Source organism: Hyperoodon ampullatus (assembly GCF_949752795.1).
Source record: "Hyperoodon ampullatus genome assembly, chromosome: 14".
Taxonomy (NCBI): domain Eukaryota; kingdom Metazoa; phylum Chordata; class Mammalia; order Artiodactyla; family Ziphiidae; genus Hyperoodon; species Hyperoodon ampullatus.
In genome coordinates this window covers 52,702,778-52,723,074 of record NC_136927.1, presented here as the reverse complement: position 1 = coordinate 52,723,074, position 20,297 = coordinate 52,702,778, and the positions used below count along the sequence as shown (strand labels likewise).

Genomic DNA, 20,297 nt, shown 5'->3' with positions numbered 1-20,297 from the left:
GGGCAAAGGAATCAGGATTCAATAACAGGAGTTTCTCAGCTGAACTAAGGACAGAGAATAGATGGTATGAATCAACTCCCTGGCTGACTGTTACCTTTGGCCAAATAAGGAAAATGTCTTCTACAGCCAAAGGGAGATGAGAACCTTAGTAGGTGGATGGATTTCAGATCTGCACTGAAATTGACTTCATTTGGGATGCGGAAGCATCTAGGTGAAGGCCGGTTAGGTGATAATTGACATCTCCTCCCGGTCTCTGCTCTCAGACACTGAGTTGATTATACTTCTTAAATACTTTATGAACTCCATTCTGATATCTTCTGGGTCATCCTCAAGATTTGAGTGCACCAGCTTCAGCTTGTTCAAGGGTGGCGCTTAAAAAAGAAAATAATGTAATTAGGCATGAACTTTTAGTGAGGGGCTATTTCTAGCTCCAAAGGACCTGAGTCTTTTATTTTTTATTTTTAGAAAATATTTATTTATTTATTTGGCTGAGCTGGGTCTTAGTTGTGGCATGCAGGATCTAGTTCCCTGACCAGGGATCAAATGTGGGCCCCCTGCATTGGGAGCGAGGAGTCTTAACCACTGGACCATCAGGGAAGTCCCAGGACCTGAGTCATATAGGAGCCAATTTGTTTAACTTTCCCAAGTCCAAAAATAAAGTTGTGCCTTGCTTGACACAATTTAACAGAGAAAGGTTTCATCACACTGCCACCTGGCAACAGGATCACAGCTCTCCAAGCCACTTCCAGGCCCTCTTTGTTCTTACACCAGAGGAAGGCATTTCTGAGTTTTGAGTTGTTTTTTATGGTCACTTTGACACCTCTGTAATGGTGTGTGTCACATGCAAATTGGAGCTTAAAGGCAAGTCAGGAAAGAGTGTCCCTAATAGTACCGATGAGTGGCTAAAACCAGGTTTTTTTCCCCTCTTAGTGTCTGCCTACTTTTAAAGTGTCTGCATCCTGGCCTGGATAGTACAGCAATCTTCCAACCCAGCAGTTCTTATTTACGTGGTAAGAAAAACAAATGTCTAGGACACAGCAGATGCTCTTTAACTGCACAGGGCTGCTGGTTTCCAAGACACAGGGCAATATACAAATGCCCAGAGCATTTCAGACTACAGCAGAAAGGAGAAGTCCAGGCTTCCTACCCAAAGCCAGATTTCCTTTGTCACTTCCAGAGCCTGGTTTGTGGTGTGCAATTAACAGACATTGAGTATCCTGTAAAAACTGCTGCTGGACAAAGCAGGAATACCACATCTCAATTTCCTTCAGGTGGCTTGGGATGTCAGCATTGAAGATGATCACCACCCCGTGAGAGTCCTTCATCAGGGCTGGCCAGCAAGACTCGAACCTGCATGGCAGAAAAGGACGCAGCGTGAAGGGTAGGTGGCTCTGGTTTCTGCATTTGTTTTGTTTTTAATTTTTATTGGAGTATAGTTGATTTACACTGTTGTGTTAGTTTCCGCTATACAGCAAAGTGATTCAGTTATACATATACACATATCCACTCTTTTTTAGATTCTTTTCCCATATAGGTCATTATAGACTATTGAGTCCCCTGTGCTAATATAGTAGGTCCTTATTAGTTATCTATTTTATACACAGTAGTGTGTGTATGTCAATCCCACTCTCCCAATTTATCAGCCCTCCGCTACTTTCCCCCCTGGTAACCATAAGTTTGTTTTTTACATCTGTGACTCTATTTCTGTTTTGGTTTTTTTTTTTTTTGCGGTACGGGGGCCTCTCACTGTTGTGGCCTCTCCCGTTGCGGAGCACAGGCTCCAGACGCGCAGGCTCAGTGGCCATGGCTCACGGGCCTAGCCGCTCCGCAGCATGTGGGATCTTCCCAGACCGGGGCACGACCCCGTGTCCCCTGTATTGGCAGGCGGACTCTCAACCACTGCGCCACCAGGGAAGCCCTCTATTTCTGTTTTATAAATAAGTTCACTCGTACCATTTTTTTTAGATTCCACGTATAAGCAATGGTTCTGGTTTCTAACTGTGGACTTTGAAAATAATGTCTAAGTATTAATCATGGATGGATGACTTCTCACTATATCATAACCCAGTCACTAAAGTTTCAAGAGCATGTCACCAGTAATTGATGGAGCCCCTAACACATGCTAGGAAGGGCGCTCGCTAGGCCCAAGTCCAAGGTGCCTGGCAGGCAGCTGAGTTTTGAGTCATTTGATGGAGCAAATGCTCTAAAGGAAACGTACTTTGGATTGCCACCACAGTCCCAGAGCTCAAATTCATGCCCCGTGCTTTTGTCATTGCTGGTAACGTGTGGGTTCTCAAATTCCAGGATCCTAAACATAAAAACAAGAGCAGCACCTCTCCTTAGGAAACATTATACTTTGGGAATGCCACCAGCACCAAAGTCAGGGGCAGGTGATGGTCAGGGACTCCGTGGGACATGGACTGGTCAGGGCTCACCTCACTCCTTGGGTTGGGTTGTATTCGGTGATGTCAGAAGATTCTGTCAGGAAGTTGGCCAAAACAGTTTTTCCACTCTGTGAAAATGAAGACAGTGAAAGATCGTTGCTGAAGAGCAGAAAAGTAAACCATAAGCAGGCCCTCCAATAGCCAGCTTGGACCCAGGTGGGATGCAGTAGAGGCCACGGCCACCCTGAGATCACCAAGGCAGAGGGCTCTCTCTGGTTGGGTGGGCACAGCCTGCTCTGGGTTGCAGGGAGCGCAGATTTCAGTGCTGGCTCTGCTGCTGAGTGACTTTACCTGCTTCCAAGCAGAGGGAGTAGCTAGTCCAAAGGCACCAGGCAGGAATGGACGTGGCACATTTAAGGACTAGAAAGGCTGGTAAATTAGAAGAGTAGTAAGGGAGAGGGAGATGTGTATGTGCAGAAATAATTTTGTTGTTGAAGCTAGGTAGTGGATACTAGGGTTCATTGTTCTCTCTCCCCTTGTATATGTTTGACAATTTCCATTTAAAAAAGATATCTATGTTTGTTTTGCTTTTCATAATTCCGAGCATATTGTTGTTACTTGCCTATTTAACAGTTTAAGTCTTGGAGAGTTCTGTGTGTCAGTTTACATGGATTTGCCTTATTTTGTTTCACTGCTGCACAAAGTAAGAATGTACCTTAGTTTATTCAGACATTTGCTCATTGATGGGCACCGAGGGTGTTTCCATCTGTTCAATATTGTATAGGACTCATGGGGAACGTGGAGGAGTCTTTAGCTACAGTAGCTTTTGAGAAATGTAATTGCCATGCTAAAAGCTGTGCACATTTAAAACTGCAATCCCAGAATACTCCTTTCCCTGAAAGCATTCTAACACTGCATGTTACCAATATTCTGAACTTTTCTCATCCAAACTGATGAGCAAATAAGTGCCATCTGTTTGTTCTATGTTCTGAGACTGTGCGACTGAGCATCTTTTCATACTTATTGGTCAGTTGTATTTCTTGTGCACAGACTCTGCTACATTATCTTGAGTTGCTTCTCTTTTCTTTATTGATTCTTAAACTTTCCTGTATGTTCTACCTATGAATCCTTTCTTTGTCATGCATTTTGCTAATACTTTCCCCTGGCTTTAACTTTGCTGTCATTTCTTTTAAGGCTTCTTCATTTTTGTGCTGTGTTTAAGACCTTCCCTGTCACAAGATTAAAAACATAGCTTTCCATATATTCATCTACTACAGTGGTTCCCAGCAAGTGGTCCCTGGACGGCCAGCATCAGCAAAATGCAAATTCTCAGGTCCCTCCCAGACCTACTGAATCAAAACTCTGGGATAGGACCAGCGAGTTGTGCAACTGACCACCAGGCAATTCTGATGGGTGTTTAAGTTGGAGAGTTATTCATTTACTACGTCCACAGTTGTTCTTTTACACATTTAGCTTTTTAGTCGATCTGAATTTTATTCTTGTGTACAGTGTGAAGTACACAGGTAGATTTAATCCCTGGCCATCACCACCCACATGGAAAAGCTAAATGTTCCAAGACCAGGTAATGGTTCAGTCTTTCCTCCTGGTTTTCTTGTTCCACAGACATATCTCATTAGGGAGAGCCACAGGCGCAAAGGAAAGTCGTGAGATCTAGGCTCTGATTCCATAACGCCACTCACTACCTTGGGCCTTCGGGCCTTAGTACAACCGGGTCGAGGTCTGGGAACATCGAGTTCACGGTGAAGCCAGCGGCGCACACCAGGATGGGCGCGGTGGTACTGGGCTCCCGGCTCCTGGGCCCCACGCCCGCCCGGGTCCCGCTTGCCGCCCCGCCGGCCCAGGCCTCACCTCGCAGGGCCCCACGAAGAGGATCTTGGCCTTCATCATCGCGGCCCGCAGCCCGCAGACCCGCCGGAACCCCAGGCGCTGCCAAAGTCCTCGCCGCCGTCAGGGAGGAGCGGAAGCCGCCGCGCCGGTTGGCTGCCTTCGTTCCCATGGAGACGGGGGCGGCCGCGGGGGCCGACGGGAGTGGGCGGGTTTCTGCCGGGGCGGGGGGGCCGGGCGCCCGAGGGGCTCTGGGTTGGTCTGCCGGCCGTCTGGGGGGCGGCGTGGGTTTCGGGTTGGGGGTGGGCGGCAAGGCAAAGCAGGAGGGTAAGAGGGAAGTAAAAACCCGGATCCAGATTCGCTTGTGTGCGGGGAAGCCCGCAGAGCTCGCGGGGTCCCAAATCTCCTTTTTTCCTCCCCGTAACCCCGAGAGCTCAAACGGGCCAAGTAGCTGGTGAGGTGGGGTGGGAACCAGGCATCTGAAGCCTATGTCACTCTGGCATGATACTGCCCACATTGAGAACGGATTTATCATATCCCTGGCCCAGTCTAGAAAAGGTCAGGGAGAAAATGAGTCTCTATGGTTCACCGCTCACCGTCATTTGGATAATCTGGGAGAAACCAAAAGGATGATAACGCCCCAGCCTTGTTCACGGGCAGTGCAGGTGTCTGAACGCATTGCTGCTAAATTCAGTCACTAGGTCAGTTTTAAATTACGGAGGCGGAGCCGGTCCAGAAATTTGGGTGAGGCCATGAAATTGTATGCTAAGGGTGCCAATACAAAATACGCTAGTCCCCCAAAAGTGCTAGTATAACAACTACAACAAGAACAACAACAAAACCAAAATAAATCCAATACCAAACTGCTTTTTTTGCAATACAAGGTGAACTGGGACTTCCCTGGTGGCTCAGTGGTTAAAAATCGGCCTGCCAGTGCAGGGGACACAGGTTCGTTCCCTGGTCCGGGAAGATCCCACATGTCGTGGAGCAACTAAGCCCGTGCGCCACAACTACTGAGCCTGCGCTCTAGAGCCCACGAGCCACAACTACTGAAGCCGTCTCGCCTAGAGCCCGTGCTCCGCAACGAGAGAAGCCACTGCAATGAGAAGCCCGTGCAGCGCAACGAAGAGTAGCCCCCGCTCGCCGCAACTAGAGAAAACCCGCGCATAGCAACGAAGACCCAACACAGCCAAAAAAAACAAAAAACAAAAAACAAGGTGAACTGTAAGGAAGAGACTGCCTTAAGTTCAAGATGTCCTTAACTGATTGATTGAATAAATATCTTTTGAATGCCTGCTGTGTGTTCTTCTAGGTACTGGGGATGTGCCTGTACCTCTTGAAGCTTTCATTCCAGTGGAGTAGATGGATATTAAGTAAACAAGTTAATTTTAAAAAGTACTCTCAGGTAGAGACAATTTTAGATATTGGTAAACACTATGAATAAAAATAAATCACTAAAGAGTTAAAGAGTGTGAAGGAGCCAATTTTGGTTGGAGTAGTCAAGGCAACACCTTGGTGCAGAGGTGACATTAAAGCAGAAAACTGAGTAAAGAGAGGGCGCAAATAAAGCATGTGAAAGATCTAGGGTATGAGCAATGCAGCAGAACAGCAAGGGCAAAGACACTGAGGTGGAAATAAATGTGGTATGTTCCAAAAATAGCCCAGAGGGCCTGTGACACCGGTGCAGGAAGAGTAAGGGGGAGAGTGGTAGGAGATGCTTTTGGAGAGGTTGTATAAGACTTTGGGGATTCATTCTAAGGGTGATTGGAAGCCTGTGCCAGGACTGTATTTGGCTATGTGTCATAGAAACTCCACCACAGCAACTTAACCAAATAAGGGATTTATTATTTTCTCACCTAACAAGGAATCCAAGGATGGGCATAGAAGGGCTGATGCAGCTGCCTTCTCCTTACTTTCCTGGCGTCTTTTGGCTGCTCCACCTTTTTGTATTTGCTTTCTAGGCAGGAACAAAGGAGAAGAGCAAATGTCAAAAGATATAGAGTACTACAGACTCCCTTTTCTCAGGATAACAATGGCTTCCTTAGAATCCCTATCCAGTGATTTCTCCTTCTGTCTCATTGGTTGGAACTGTGTCACGTAGCCTCCATAACTGCAAAGGAATCTGGGAAATATAGATTGTAGCTTTGCACATTTCTTTTCTCAAGAAGTGGGGCCCAGAGTGGGAGTGGGGGTGGGGATGGGGAGTTGATATTGGCTAGGAAACTGGCCAGCCAAAAAAGTCATGATGGAAGATTCTGAGCAGTGGATTGACATGATCTGATTTATGTTTAAAAGTGATCACTGGCTGCTTGTGGAACAAAGGGGATAAGCGTGGATGCATACATAGCAATTAGGTGGGTATTCAGGTAGCTTAAGAGAGGGATGATGGTGCTTTGGCTAGGGCAGCAGTGGAGGTTGGGTCTGGGACACATTTTGAAGGTAGAGGTAGCAGGAGTTGCTGATGGATTAGATGTCAGGGAAAGAGGAGTTAAGGATGAGTCCCAGGACATTGACTTATGAATGTCCTTATTCATTGACATGAATAATGTTTGCCATTTCCAGACTTGGGAAGACTGGGGCAGGGTTTGTGGTGGGAGATTAAGAGTTCTATTTTGGTTATGTTAGTTTTGAGATGCCTGCTAGTTGTTGAGGGAGAAATGGGATATAAGATTCTGTACCTGATAGGTGAGGTAAGGACTAGAGCTATAAATCTGGACAAGATATCAGTCAGCATGTGGAATGCCATGAAAGCCATGGACTAGATGAGAACACGTGGGGGGTAAGTGTTGGCAGAGAAGATAAGTGTAGACAGTTAGTGCCCTGGGACACTCTGCTATTTAGAGGAGAATCTAGCAAAGAAAGCTGAAAAGGAACGTCCAGAGAGGCAGGAAGGAAACTAGGAGAGTATGGCATCATGCAAGCCAAGTCAGGATGGTGTTGCAAGATAGGGAGTGATCCATTTTGTCAGATGCTTCCAAGAGATCCAGAGAAGTCAAGGAAGGTGAAGAATCAACCATCAGATGTGGTGGAGGTCACTGACCATTTTTTAAAAATACTTTTCACTTACTATCTTTAAACACGTGACCACACATACATATAGCTTTGTAAAAATGGCTAAATATGATCATGCGTTTGCTTTCTTTTGGTGCAGTCTCCTTTTTCTTTTTTTGTTTGGCTCCCTTACCTCACCCTTGACCTCTCCCTTTCCCTCTTTACTGCTTGAAGTTTTCATTCTAGTGAAGATACAGACAGTGAGTAAACTCCCAATGGAGAGGCTATGATTACAACCTGGGGTGCATCGTTCAATATTTTTCTCCATACATCTTATAAATCCCCATTCTACAAGGCTCTAAATACATAGAGATCTGTAACAGGTTGCTAAAAGGGTGACTGTATCCAATTTTGGCTGAAGCTTTAAAGGCTGACAATAGGTGTTGAGTGTCTCCCAGAGTCTAGTCCCTTTCTGTAGAACTTAAGCACATCACCTGAGAGTTATCAAAGAGTCATGAAGTTGAAGAGGGAGAAAGGGAGAATTTCTTTGAAGAGCATGCTGTTTGCTCATCTTGGGTCAAGTGAGACATGAGTCTTCAGAGAACTTGTATCCCCTGGCATTTGGGCAGCCCCCTGTTTTCACAATGCACCTTTGAAGATTATGTGCTTGAATCCTTAGATTGGGGTTCTGGAAGAAGAGGAGGGATGCATTCTCAGTTGATGAAAAATGAAGATAGAGTGGAAATAATTTGGATGGAGGGGCTTTGTATTTTGGGTGTGAATTAATTTGACTGAAATAACAAAACTGTATTCTAGTGTGAAGGTTAACAGTCTAGAGATGGTACAGCAGCACAAAAATGGCCTCATGCACCAGGTTCTTTACACCTTTTTTCTCTGCTGTCCTAAGGTTTAGTCTTTGTCCTCATGCTTGTTACCTCATAGTCACAGGATGGCTGCTGTGCCTCTAGGCATCATGCCTGCAATTAAGGAGAGAAGAAGCGGGAAGAGCATATGCTTTTCTGGTTGAGTCTGTCCTTTTTTAAAAAAATTAACATTATTTAGTCATAATTTACATATAATAGAGTATACCTATTTTAAGTCTTCTTTGAGTTTTGAAAAATGCATAGACTCCTATACATTTACTATCTTACCATCTTGCTCAAGATATGGAGCTCGAGTCTAGATGGGGAGACCAACCTGTATTGTGCTTTTCACCTTGTGCTTTTCCAAATATAATCTCATTTTAATTCACAACTGGAGCTATTACTAAAAGGCACGTGATGAGTCCATACCCTAAATTGATGTCAGGGAGGAGACAGGAACCATGAGGCTTTGCAGTGGTTCTCCTTTCTGTGTGAAAAGACGCTGTCTCCTCTGTGCACAGTAATGGCTTTTCCTCTCAGTCTGCACCAGCTGTGTCGGGTCCAGAGTCAGGGCTTCCTCAGCCCCTGTGTTTCCTGAGCCTCACTGGGAGATGCTACATCCTTTAACAACCCGTGACTTCTTTGAAGAGTCTTATTCATGTTTGGGTCCACTGGACCCAGTTCAAAGCCTGGTGCACAGTAGGTGCTCAATAAATTTCAGTTCCGTCTCCCTCTCTCCCCACACATACGTGCAGACACACATACACGTGCACATTCATTTATTCTATAAATATGTAAGTTAAGGAAAGTTCCCTTATACTTGCCTTGGGGACTTTAGTTTTTGTTTCCAGGTGAGAGAAATAAAAATTGTGAATTGCTTTACATTTCTTGGATATAATTACTATATAAATTTGGGATTATTATTATAGTAGATTACTGAAATATTTTGCTTTATGACTTTCATTTTAATTAGAAGAGGTTGACTTCAGATGGCTTAATACCCAGCCTTTGGTCCTGAAGGGAGCAAAATGACATTGGCAGGGACCAGACCTGGATGACCTAAGAGTAATTTTTCTCCTGATTCTGTGACTTGATGCAATAAAACCTCTCACTTGAAAAAACTTAAAGAAATACATTTGACATATTTCAAATCCTTTCTATAAATTGTTGAAAAGATTTAATATAACTGCCCTGTCATAAAATCTTTAATTTGAGTTGACCTTCCATGGTCCCAATTCTTACACATGCAGTTTTTATAACTAAAGAGTAAATGATGGATTTCCTGTTATTCAAGGGAATAAAAATGCCCTTCAATCACCTCCTCCTACAACATAGAGATTTGAACATATTCAGATGAGCTCTCAAAGATAGGAATGATCACAAAATGGATTGTAACCTGGAAGTATTTTGTCTTCTATTAATGCAGGCATCCTTTTTTTTTTTTTTTGCGGTACGTGGGCCTCTCACTGTTGTGGCTTCTCCCGTTGCAGAGCACAGGCTCCGGACGCGCAGGCTCAGCGGCCATGGCTCACGGGCCCAGCCGCTCCGCGACATGTGGGATCCTCCTAGACCGGGGCACTAACCCGTGTCCCCTGCATCGGCAGGCGGACTCTCAACCACTGCGCCACCAGGGAAGCCCCCTTATTTTTATTATTGTCTTTTAAAAAGCTGTAACCAAGGATAAGGCTCAGCAAGTTTGGTTTAGGGAAAGGTCAATAAGATAAAATTATTTTTCATCAATTCCCATTAGAAAGCCTGAGCTATGCTTTCAATATATATATATATATATATATATATATATATATATATATATATATATATATATATATATATATATATATATATATATATATATATATATAAATTCCCAGGGGGTTGAAAATAAAACTTTTGGCAAAAACAATGAAACAGGGATGTGGCATAACTAGGACCTTTTGTCTTCACTTGGCAGCATCCTGCATGCAGGCTTTGGGGAGGCAGTTGTGTGGTGGAAAGAGCGCTGATTTCGGAGTGAGCCGGGATTTGAAAGTAGCTGAGTGATCCATAGAAGATTAGTTATACTCTTGGGCTCAGTGGGAGCCAGCATTCAAGATGGCCCCATGACTCTCTCTCCTTGGTTTTCATGCTCTTGTGTAGTCCCTCTTGCACTGAATAGGGCTGACCTGTGTAACCAACAGGGTAGTGAGGGATATGTGACTTCTGAGGCTGGGTCATAAAAAGACAGTGTAACTTCTGTCTTCCACTCTCTTTGATCAATCGTTCTGGGGCAGACCAGCTGCTATGTCTTAAGGACACAAGCTACACTGTGGAGAGCTCCATGGGGTGAGAAACTGAAGCCTCCTGCCTACCAACTGGCAGCAACCTGCTGGCCATGTGAGTGAGCCATCCTGGATGGATCCTCCTGGTCCAATCAAGCCTTCAGATGACTTGCAACTCTGCCGACATCTTACCTACAACCTTGTGAGAGATTCTGAGCCCGAACCACCCAGCTAAGCTACTCCCAAACTCTTGACCCACAGAAACTGAGATAATAAATGTTTATTGTTGCTTTAAGGTGCTAAGTTTTGGGGTAATTTGTCATGTAGCAATAGATAACGCCGAACCTTAGTGTCTCACCCAGTGAAATGGCATTCCTAGACCAATCCTATAGGGTTTTTAGGAGGATTGAATGAGATAAGACGTACAAGCAATGTAGCCCAGTTCCTGGTACATTAGGTGGTTGATATCTGGCAATTACCATCACTTGTAACACTCTCAGATCTTTATAACACTTGTGATGTTTTTGATGCACTCTTTCCATGCCCTTGATCACAAGAGTTTTTCCACTATACTGATTGTACCTTTTGAGTACTAATCTACCTTTGCTGTACCCCTCCCCCCTCCTTTTGGAGGAGGGAGCATTTATATGTTTAACTTATTGCAAATAAGTTAATGCCTTGACTAACACATGATATATTCCTGTTGAAATTTCTTCATAGAGAGTTTTTTCACTCTTGCTGAACTTAGCTAATTTCCTGCTTTCTCGACTTAGTTTGCTCCAGATTCTGTTTGCTTGAAATGAAGGCTATTGTCCAGTCAATGGGTAGCTGCAAATTCCAGCCACATTCATTACCTAAAGAAGTCTTCATTAACTCACCTCCCACACTGAGATTTTGTTTAGGAGCAAATTAGATCATGTAGGCATGTGAAACTGTAGCTGACGATGCCTGGGAAACACTGTGGATTGCTTAGAAGGTTTGTGTTACGGAGTGTGCAACATTTATGTATTCACGGAAAGATTTACTTTCCTAATGCAGTTTCAGATTTGATGCATTGTCTCTTCTGGGGCCAGACTTTAATCTGAAATTTAACCAAGATGATTCTAGAGCCTTCTTTTCTGAAAGAATGCCACCCTCATATAAAGCTGTTTTGAAATGTCGTCTTTATTATTCAGGTCTGGTGAGGCCAACAGATCAGGAGATGGTTGCAATTGGGAAGAGAGTTTGTTCTCACAATTCCTAAGAGGAGGGTGCACATCACCCCATGGGGGACCACATGGGGAAGCACCAGGGTCAGTGGAAAGACAGAGGGAGCAAGAGAAAACTGTGGGCAGGAGCCTTTACTGTGGTTTCTGTAGGAAGGAGAGGCTAAGGCAGGGTCAGCAGGATTAGAATTGGCTGGTTGGAATCATTTCAGGGGGCTCTGGGATGTAGGGGCTGTCCCTAGTTGCCTGGCACCTGGCCCTCAGGTGATTAGGGCAGGGGGATAGTGGTCCAGAGTTTGAGAGAAAGGAGGTGGTTGGGATGTGGGCTCCGGATTGGTTGCTTTGCATATGAAAAGCATGCTCAGAGGCAGGCCTGTGGTTTACAGTCTCTAGGAATTAGCTAGTCCAGGGAGGGGTGGTCTCTCCAGAGTCAACGATGCCCTGGATGTTGAAGCATCAGAAGCACATGGTTCATTCAAAAGCCCATCACTTAATAGTAGTTAACATATTATAAAATGTACTTTTTGACTTTCAGTAAAGGTCATTATTTTTATAGACTGTTTTTGCCACTTGGTATGGATGGGTTGAAGGATTTACTCGTTGCTTTAATACTGTATATTTAAACCTTTTTTTCTCTTTTACTTACATTTAATTTTTAAGCTAAAACAACGTATGAAAGGAATATCCGTATGTGTTTTTTAAAGTCTGTAATGAAAAATAGTGAGAATTCACCTCTCACCTCATTCCCCACACTGTCCCCCTACCAGTCACCCAGACAACCACTTTCACCCACTTCTTTTGGTAGTTATCTCTATAATACAAAATTTTTATGCTTACACTGCTTTTTTTCTCAATATATCAGTTTTAGACATAGTGTATTGATTGACTTTTCTGTTATGATAATATGTGAAGTATTAGCTTTCTTTTTTTTGTGCGTGTGTGGTACGCGGACCTCTCACTGTTGTGGCCTCTCCCATTGCGGAGCACAGGCTCCAGACACGCAGGCTCAGTGGCCATGGCTCATGGGCCCAGCCGCTCCGCAGCATGTGGGATCTTCCCGGACCGGGGCACGAACCCATGTCCCCTGCATCGGCAGGTGGACTCTCAACCACTGCGCCACCAGGGAAGCCCCACTTTTTTTTTAATATATATATTTTTATTTGGCCACACCATGTGGCACACAGGATCTTAGTTGCCTGACCGAGGATTGAACGCGTGCCCCCTGCAGTGGGAGCGCGGAGTCTTAACCACTGGACCGCCTGGGAAGTCCCAGTATTAGCTTTCTTGTTACCACCTCCACCTGTTGTCTCCCCATCCTCTCAATACAGTTGAATCACTATTTTTTATTTTATATCAGTAATCAGGTAAACCTTTTGTTAATAGGTTGTATTTGGAGATGTAATTATTGTGTGATGGAGTGCAGAAAAACTCTTTCAGTCCCTCTTTTAGAGGTGGGAGAGCTGGGGTCAGGAAGACCCTCGTTGGGGGGGTGCTGCGTGGTACCCTACACAGGGAAGAGGAGCCGGGAACAGCTGTTTCCTCGTGACAGCACCTGCCCTCCAGGCCAGGCTGGAGAAGCATCCAAGGTGCCCTAGCAGAATAATGCCAGGTCATCATTTCCCAAGAGACAGGAGGAACATTTTTTCCTCCTATGAGACTAGATCACGTTGTCTCCTGAAACAATTGCTATTTGACTTGGAGAGACGTGCTTGCTTCTTAAATAATTAGGAAGGAAGTTAGCTGCAACGCTGGTTGTTAGAGAAACCGAAGTAGGAAACCCCCTGCCCACAATAGCCTTCCTCAGCCTGGGAACCAGGGCGCAGTCCTCCCCTTGGCCTTGGCAGTGCTTCAGTAGCCTGTAGACAAACTCTGAGGCCCTGGAGATGCAAGACCCAGGAAGGGAGAGAAAAGCAAGGTCTCCTCTCCCTGTGGGGAGGGAAAGGAGCATTCCATAGCAGGGGTGGATCCCTGAGCTGGAAGGCTGGATTACGGAGGGGGGATGGAGAAGAGAAAGCTCAGGAGACCTTGGCTTAAATGGGACTCTCTACCATCTGCTCACCAACTTTCTTCCAAAAACTTAAGGCTAAATTTTGTTTTATTTATGTTTATTTGTGTGTTTAAATAGGTAACAAATTCACATGGTTAAAAATAAAAATTAGAAAAAGAAAAATCCGGAGGAAGTCTCTGTCCCACCTGTTCCCATCCCCCCCAATTCTGCAACCCCTTTCCCAAATATAGAACCACTTTTCTTGATTTCTCATGCACCTTGCATTGTTTCCCCATATAAGCAAGTATTAGTATGTGGCCTTATTTCTCCCTTTATTGCGCAAAAGGCATCATGCTCTATATATCCTCCTCCACGCTTTTCTATTCTTCACTTAGCAGTATAGCCTGGAGATCTTTCCATATCAGTGTAGTGAGAGCTTTTGTCTTCTTTTCTACGGCTGCACAGTATTCTGCCATGTAGATGTACCATACTTTAACCAGATCTGTTTTGATGTACACTTGGTGGTTTCCAGCATGATACCATTGCAAACTGTGCTGCAATGAATAACAAACACTATGTGTATCTCATTTCTGACATACGCTGGTATATATGTAGGATAAATTCCCAGAAGTGGGTCAAAGGGTATATGCACTTTTTTTTTTTTTTGCCATACTCCATGGCATGTGTGATCTTACTTCCCCGACCGGGATTGAACCTGTGACCCCTGCAGTGGAAGCATGGAGTCTTAACCACTGGATTACCAGGGATACGTGCACTTTTTGATTTGAATAAATAGAGCTAATTTGACCTCTACCTAGATTGTGCCATTTCCACCAGCAATGTATAACAGCCCCTGTTTTCCTTCAGTGTCACCCACAGAGTATATTATAAAATCAGCTTTCAAAGTTCCCGAACTAACGATGCCTATGGCTTGGGATAGGAATATTTATATTGAAAACATCGGCTAACCTCTATGATGTGTTTCTTCTCTTACTTATCATCAGCTAGTAATTCATATACCACCTGCCCAGTGGGTAAGGTGTTCAGATACAAGCTGTTGACTCCTTGGCTGGGAGAGGAGGAATAGACCATGGATGTGGTTGGACTAAGTGTCCTGAGATACTCCTTCCATCCTGATTCTGTGGTTTGATACTGCGTCTCATCCACTGATCTCATCTTCTTCTTTCCTCCCAATAAAATTTACATATTGGAGTCATGTTCTAAAACATTTGGTAATTGTTTTCTCCAAAGGCACACTTTGATGTCTAAGTACATGTGAACATTTCATGGACCAGCCCGTGGTGGAACTGACTGTGTGAGTTTCCTTTTCCTCGCGTGATGGCCAGGCTGAAGGAAGACTTGCCTGGGTGTGGAGCAGAGCCTGGTGATTTTGGCAGCCCTTCCAGGAGACGTGTTTTGGGAAACAATTCCTTTGTCACACAAAGCAGCCCAGCCACCAGAGCAGATCCATTCAATGGCCTTAAGCGCTGTCTGAAGTCCCTTGGGAATCAAGTCAAACACAAACACAGGGTGTTTCCTCCATCACTGCCCTTCAAAGCACTTTGCCTCTGGTATCTAATCAATCTTCATAGCAAGTTTTGGAAGGGAAGATTGTTTTCCTCATGTCATGGTGACTGCAAGTCAGGAAACATGAGGAGAAGAAGGCAGGTTTCCTGTAGCTGTCCTCCCATTGGTGCCTTGGGAGAGTCCTGCTCTGTTTCACCTCCAGCTTTTCTCTTTGAATCTCTTCGTGGAAGTTTGGAGGTCAGGATCATGTCCTCTAGTCTATGAGCCGAAGGCCCTCTCCCATAGCCACTGGCAACTCAGCTTTGTGCACTCTGTCTAAACACTAGTAATATGACTTTGGGTAAGCATAAGTCTTTGTTTGAGCCTCTGTAAGATAGGAATAGTAATCAGCATGTCATGGGATAATTGGGAAGATAAAATGAGATAATGTACATGAAGATGCTTGACACATCAGAGCCAGAATTAATTCAGGCAGGGAAAACAACCAACCAAACAAACCAACAAACCAACCAAGCAGTATCATTACCATCATCAACAACAAAATGGTTTGATCCAATCAGTTCAGTAGCCATCAGAATAACATCCCAACATATCAGACAGGAACTTTATAGTCCCTGGCTGTCCCTGTTGGGTGAGTTGCTGTGCAAAGCAGTGCTACAAGGAGTTTGGGCTCTGCAGCTGGACGGTCTGAGTTCAAAGCTTGGCTCCATAACTTCCCAGATGGGTGACCTTAGATCAGTTACTTAACTGCTTTGTGCCTCGGTATCCTTGCCTGTAAAATGGCCGTAATAATAGCACCTGCTTTGTAGGACTGTTTTGAGGACAAATGTGCTAACCCACCCCAGGCACTCAGCTCAGTTCCTGGTACCTGGGAAGGGCTCCATCACCATCAGATTTTTAGAACTGTGCAAACCTGGCCCAACTCCAGGGTAACGCTGTTTCGTGGAATGGTCTTTCTCCATAGGCATGAAAAATTGCTAAGAAAGGCACTTAAGATTTCTACAAATTAGAACCACAAGAGGAGCCAGAAAGAGGCTTGATTGTGTTGTGTAATGCTGTCACATGTAAACTGACTAGTTACATACCTGCCCTGCAAAGAGCAAGTGTGCTCAGATGAGGATGGGTCAGCAAAGGATTCCTTTCAATGTCTTTCAGCTCATGGCACAGCTGTCTTGCAAAGGCTGGACAGGATGCTGGGCTGCAGGACAGCAGGGCAGATCATAAATCAAATGCGTGCTCACTCCTACACAGACTATGGGAGAGCCTGGTGCCACAGGACATGAGGTCCCCTCTCCCCCAGGCAAATGAATCATCAAGGATCACCATCACATCGCTTCTGTCATCAGCTAGTTATGAGGCAAGGCCAGAGAGTTTGGCAAATTCTTACTTGAAAAGAGATCTCTTTGACCCATCTGAAGACTCTCAAAATGGTGAAGGGCATTAATCAAATTGTTTCTGATTAGGAGCATGTGAAAACTAAAAGGCACAGTTGTAGCCAAACAACTTGAAGCAATTCTTAGCATTCATATGGGATACGTTACAAAGTCCAGGAGAGGCTGGGGAGCAGGGGACAGGAACACGATGGTCACCGGGTTACAGTGGCTAGGGAACGTGTATTAATGGTAATGAAATCAGCTAACATGTGCTGAGTCCTTACTGGGTGCCACACCCAACTTGAAGCACTTTGCACCTATCCACTCCTTTAAAATTCTCAACAACCCCTCATGGTAGGTACTATTATTACCTTCATTTCTATTTTATAGAAGGTAGAACCAAGGTACAGGGACTGTTTGAGGCCATCCAGGATTTGAATGAAGGCTGTGGGAAGCCAGGACCCAACTCCCTGCTGCTACCCTGTCCTGCTACCTTGCTGGTGCCACCATTAGGGTGGGATGTGGGTCACTTGGTGGCTTGGCAATGAGTCCTTTTTTTTTTTTTTTAAGAGCAGACTTAAAAATATATATATTTATTTGTTTATTTGGTTGCATCGGGTCTTAGTTGCGGCAGGCAGGCTCCTTAGTTGCAGCTCACCTGCTCCTTGGTTGTGGCATGCGAACTCTTAGTTGCGGCATGCATGTGGGATCTAATTCCCTGACCAGGGATCAACCCCGGGCCCCCTGCATTGGGAGTGGCAGTGAGTCTTGATCAGGGAAACAGAGCAAGCTGATGACCAGACTGTTCCATCTCAGAGGGACGCCTCTAAACCCATTAACAGACCTCCTCCTCCTCCTCTTCCTTCCCCTCCCCCTCCCCCTCCACCCCCCTCCTCCCCGCTTCCTTCCTCTTCTTCACTTGTCAATATGGACAACTTAAATATATACGCATCATTTGCTTTAACAATTATCAACCATTTTCAACCCCATTTTAACTACCATCACCACTTTTCTTTTTCCAGAGTATTTTAGAGTAAATCCCAGACATCATGTCATTTCACCGGTACATACATGTGTTTCACAGATAGGGGCTTTTTAAAAAACATAACCACCATGTCATTATCACACCTAATAAAATGAACAACGATTCCTGAGAAATATCATCTAATATCCAGTCCATATTCAAATTTCCCCTATTGTCGTAAAGACATTTTTACAATGGATTTGTTCAAACCAGGATCCAAACAAGGGCCATCCATTGTATTTGGCTCTTATACTTTTAAAGCCCCTCTCTCTTTAAAAAAAAAAAAAACCTTTTTATTTTGGAATAATTTTAGATTTATAAAGAAGTTACAAAGCTGGTACAAGAGTTCCTGTATACCTTTCACACAGTTTTCCTTAATGTTACTATCTTGGGCAATCATGGTGCATTTGTCAAAAGTAAGAAATTAACATGAATACATTGCTATTAACTAAATTTCAGAGTTAATTCAGATTTCATCAGTTTTTTTTCCCACTAATATCTTTTTTTCTGTCCCAGGATCCAATCCAGGATACCATAGCATTTGGTTAAGTCTCTTTAATCTAAATTTTGATCTAATTTAATCACATTTTTTTTTCCTTCATGCCCTTTGTGTTTGGGAGAAACCAGGTCAACTGGCCTGGTGGACGTCCTGCATTTGGACTTGGCTGATTGCTTCCCTCTGGTATTGTCTAACATGTTCCTCTGTCTCCCGTATTTCCAATAAATTCATGGTTAAACGTAGAGGCTTCATGAGATTGAGGTTCCATGTCTTTTTGTGACAGGGATTCTTCGTGGATGATGCTGTGTTATTGCATCATCTTATGAAGCACTAATGACTGGAGGTCCCACTTAAGGGCCTGGCATGTCATAGGCACTCAATAAATATTTGTCAAATGAATCAGCAAATCGATGATCCTGTATATGTCAGAGGTGGGCCATTAGGGGGTGAGGGAGGAAGGAAGGGGCTCAGGACAGGCTGTGTGGAGAGTTATCCTGGCTGTTTCTCTCGTCATGACCTGCGCAGTGATTTGTAGTTTCCGTCCCCAGCATGGATTTACCCCCTGAGTTCCAGGCCTGTCCTTCCAGTGAAATATCCTTCTTGGATATCCTAGAGGCATATCCACATTCAACGCATCCTCAAACGAATTCCTTTTTTCTCTCACCCTGCCAGCCTGCTCCCCCGTTCCCAACCTCAGTTCATGGGACTTCTAGAAGTGCAGTATCGGCTGTGACTAAGAGCCTGGACCCTGGAGTCAGACTGCCTGGGTCCACATCCCTGCTCTGCCTGTGACCTCTCTGTGTCTTAGTTTTCCCATCTGCAAAATGGAGATAACATTGGCATCCGCCTCATTAGATTGTTGGGAGGAATGAGAAGAGCATGTGGATTAAGGCGCTTAGGACCATACCTGCATCCAGGAAGCCGGGGCTGCGTGTGGTACCCGCTATCACCCTAATCATCACTCAGTCTCCTGAGCAGATACCCAGGGTCATTGTAGGCACCCCCTCCCCCTCCATGGTCCCGCTAATCCAGCACCACCCAATAGAAATAGAATGTAAGATTTAGACGTGATTTTGAGTTTTTAATAGCCACATTAAAAACATTTAAGAGAGAGAAAAGAGAAAAAAGAAAAAAAAACATTTGAGAGAAATACGAAGAGTTAATTTTAACACTTTTATTTAGCCCAGTATCTCAAAAATATAATCTCAACATAGAATCAATATAGAAGTTATTAGTGAGATATTTTACATTCTTTTTTTAAATTAATTTATTTTTGGCTGCATTGGGTCTTCGTTGCTGCACATGGTTTTTCTCTAGTTGTGGCGAGCGGGGGCTACTCTTCGTTGCGGTGTGTGGGCTTCTCATTGCGGTGGCTTCTCTTGTTGCAGAGCATGGGCTCTAGGTGTGCGGGCTTCAGTAATTGTAGCACGTGGGCTCAGTAGTTGTAGCACGTGGGCTCAGTAGTTGTGGCGCACAGGCTTACTTGCTCCGCGGCATGTGGGATCTTCCCGAACCCGTGTCCCCTGCATTGGCAGGAGGATTCTTAACCACTGTGCCACCAGGGAAGCCCCTATTTTACATTCTTTTTAAAATTTTGAACTAGGGACTTCCCTGGTGGTCCAGTGGTAAAGAATCCGCCTTCCAGTGCAGCGGAGGTGGGTTCGATCCCTGGTCGGGGAACTAAGATCCCACAGGCTGCGGAACAACTAAGCCCGTGCGCCACAACTACTGAGACCGTGTGCCTCAACTAGAGAGCCCGCGTGCTGCAAACTACAGAGCCTATGCGCTCTGGAGCCCAAGCGCTCTGGAGCCCATGCGCCACAACTAGAGAGAGAAAACCCGCACGCCACAACTAGAGAGAAGCCCACGCACCACAACAAAAAGGTCCCGCATGCCGCAACGAAGATCCCGCGTGCCACAACGAAGACCTGACGCAGCAAAATAAATAAATAAATAGAAAATTTTTTGAACTAACTCTTCAAAATCTGTTGTGTATGCCAGATGTGTAGGCCATCTCACTTTGGACCAGATGTATCTCCAGAGCTCAACAGCCACAAGCGGCTGGTGGCTACTGTGTTGGGCAATGCAGCTCTAACTGGGCAGAAAGTTTGGGGGATTCTCCCTAATCTGCTCCCTTGTCACCATCTCCACTTCTAGTCAGGTTTCTGCAAGAGCCTCTGAACTGGTTTCCCAGCCTCTCACCTTCCCTGCGCCTGTTTGCTCTACATCCTGCAGCCAGAGAAATGTTCCTAAAATGCAAACCTGATTATTTCTTGTCCCTTGTTTCTTGAAACTCCTCCGGGGGCTCCATCCTCTGCAATGGGACAGCTTTGGCCCACTA

General features: G+C 44.8%; 1 protein-coding gene across 2 annotated transcripts; it reads right to left on the bottom strand.

Moving 5' to 3' along the window:
• Nucleotides 1-222: 222 nt before the first annotated feature.
• IFT22 (intraflagellar transport 22) lies at nucleotides 223-4,292 on the bottom strand (the record flags this gene model as incomplete). Of its 2 annotated transcripts, XM_079718672.1 has the most annotated exons (5): nucleotides 223-371; nucleotides 1,148-1,350; nucleotides 2,219-2,308; nucleotides 2,436-2,512; nucleotides 4,254-4,292. In XM_079718672.1, the coding sequence occupies 5 exons, from the start codon at nucleotides 4,290-4,292 to the stop codon at nucleotides 223-225; spliced, it is 558 nt and encodes a 185-aa protein (XP_079574798.1). The 2 variants fall into 2 exon arrangements, with proteins under 2 accessions (XP_079574798.1, XP_079574799.1); XM_079718673.1 differs by lacking the exon at nucleotides 2,219-2,308.
• Nucleotides 4,293-20,297: the final 16,005 nt, after the last annotated feature.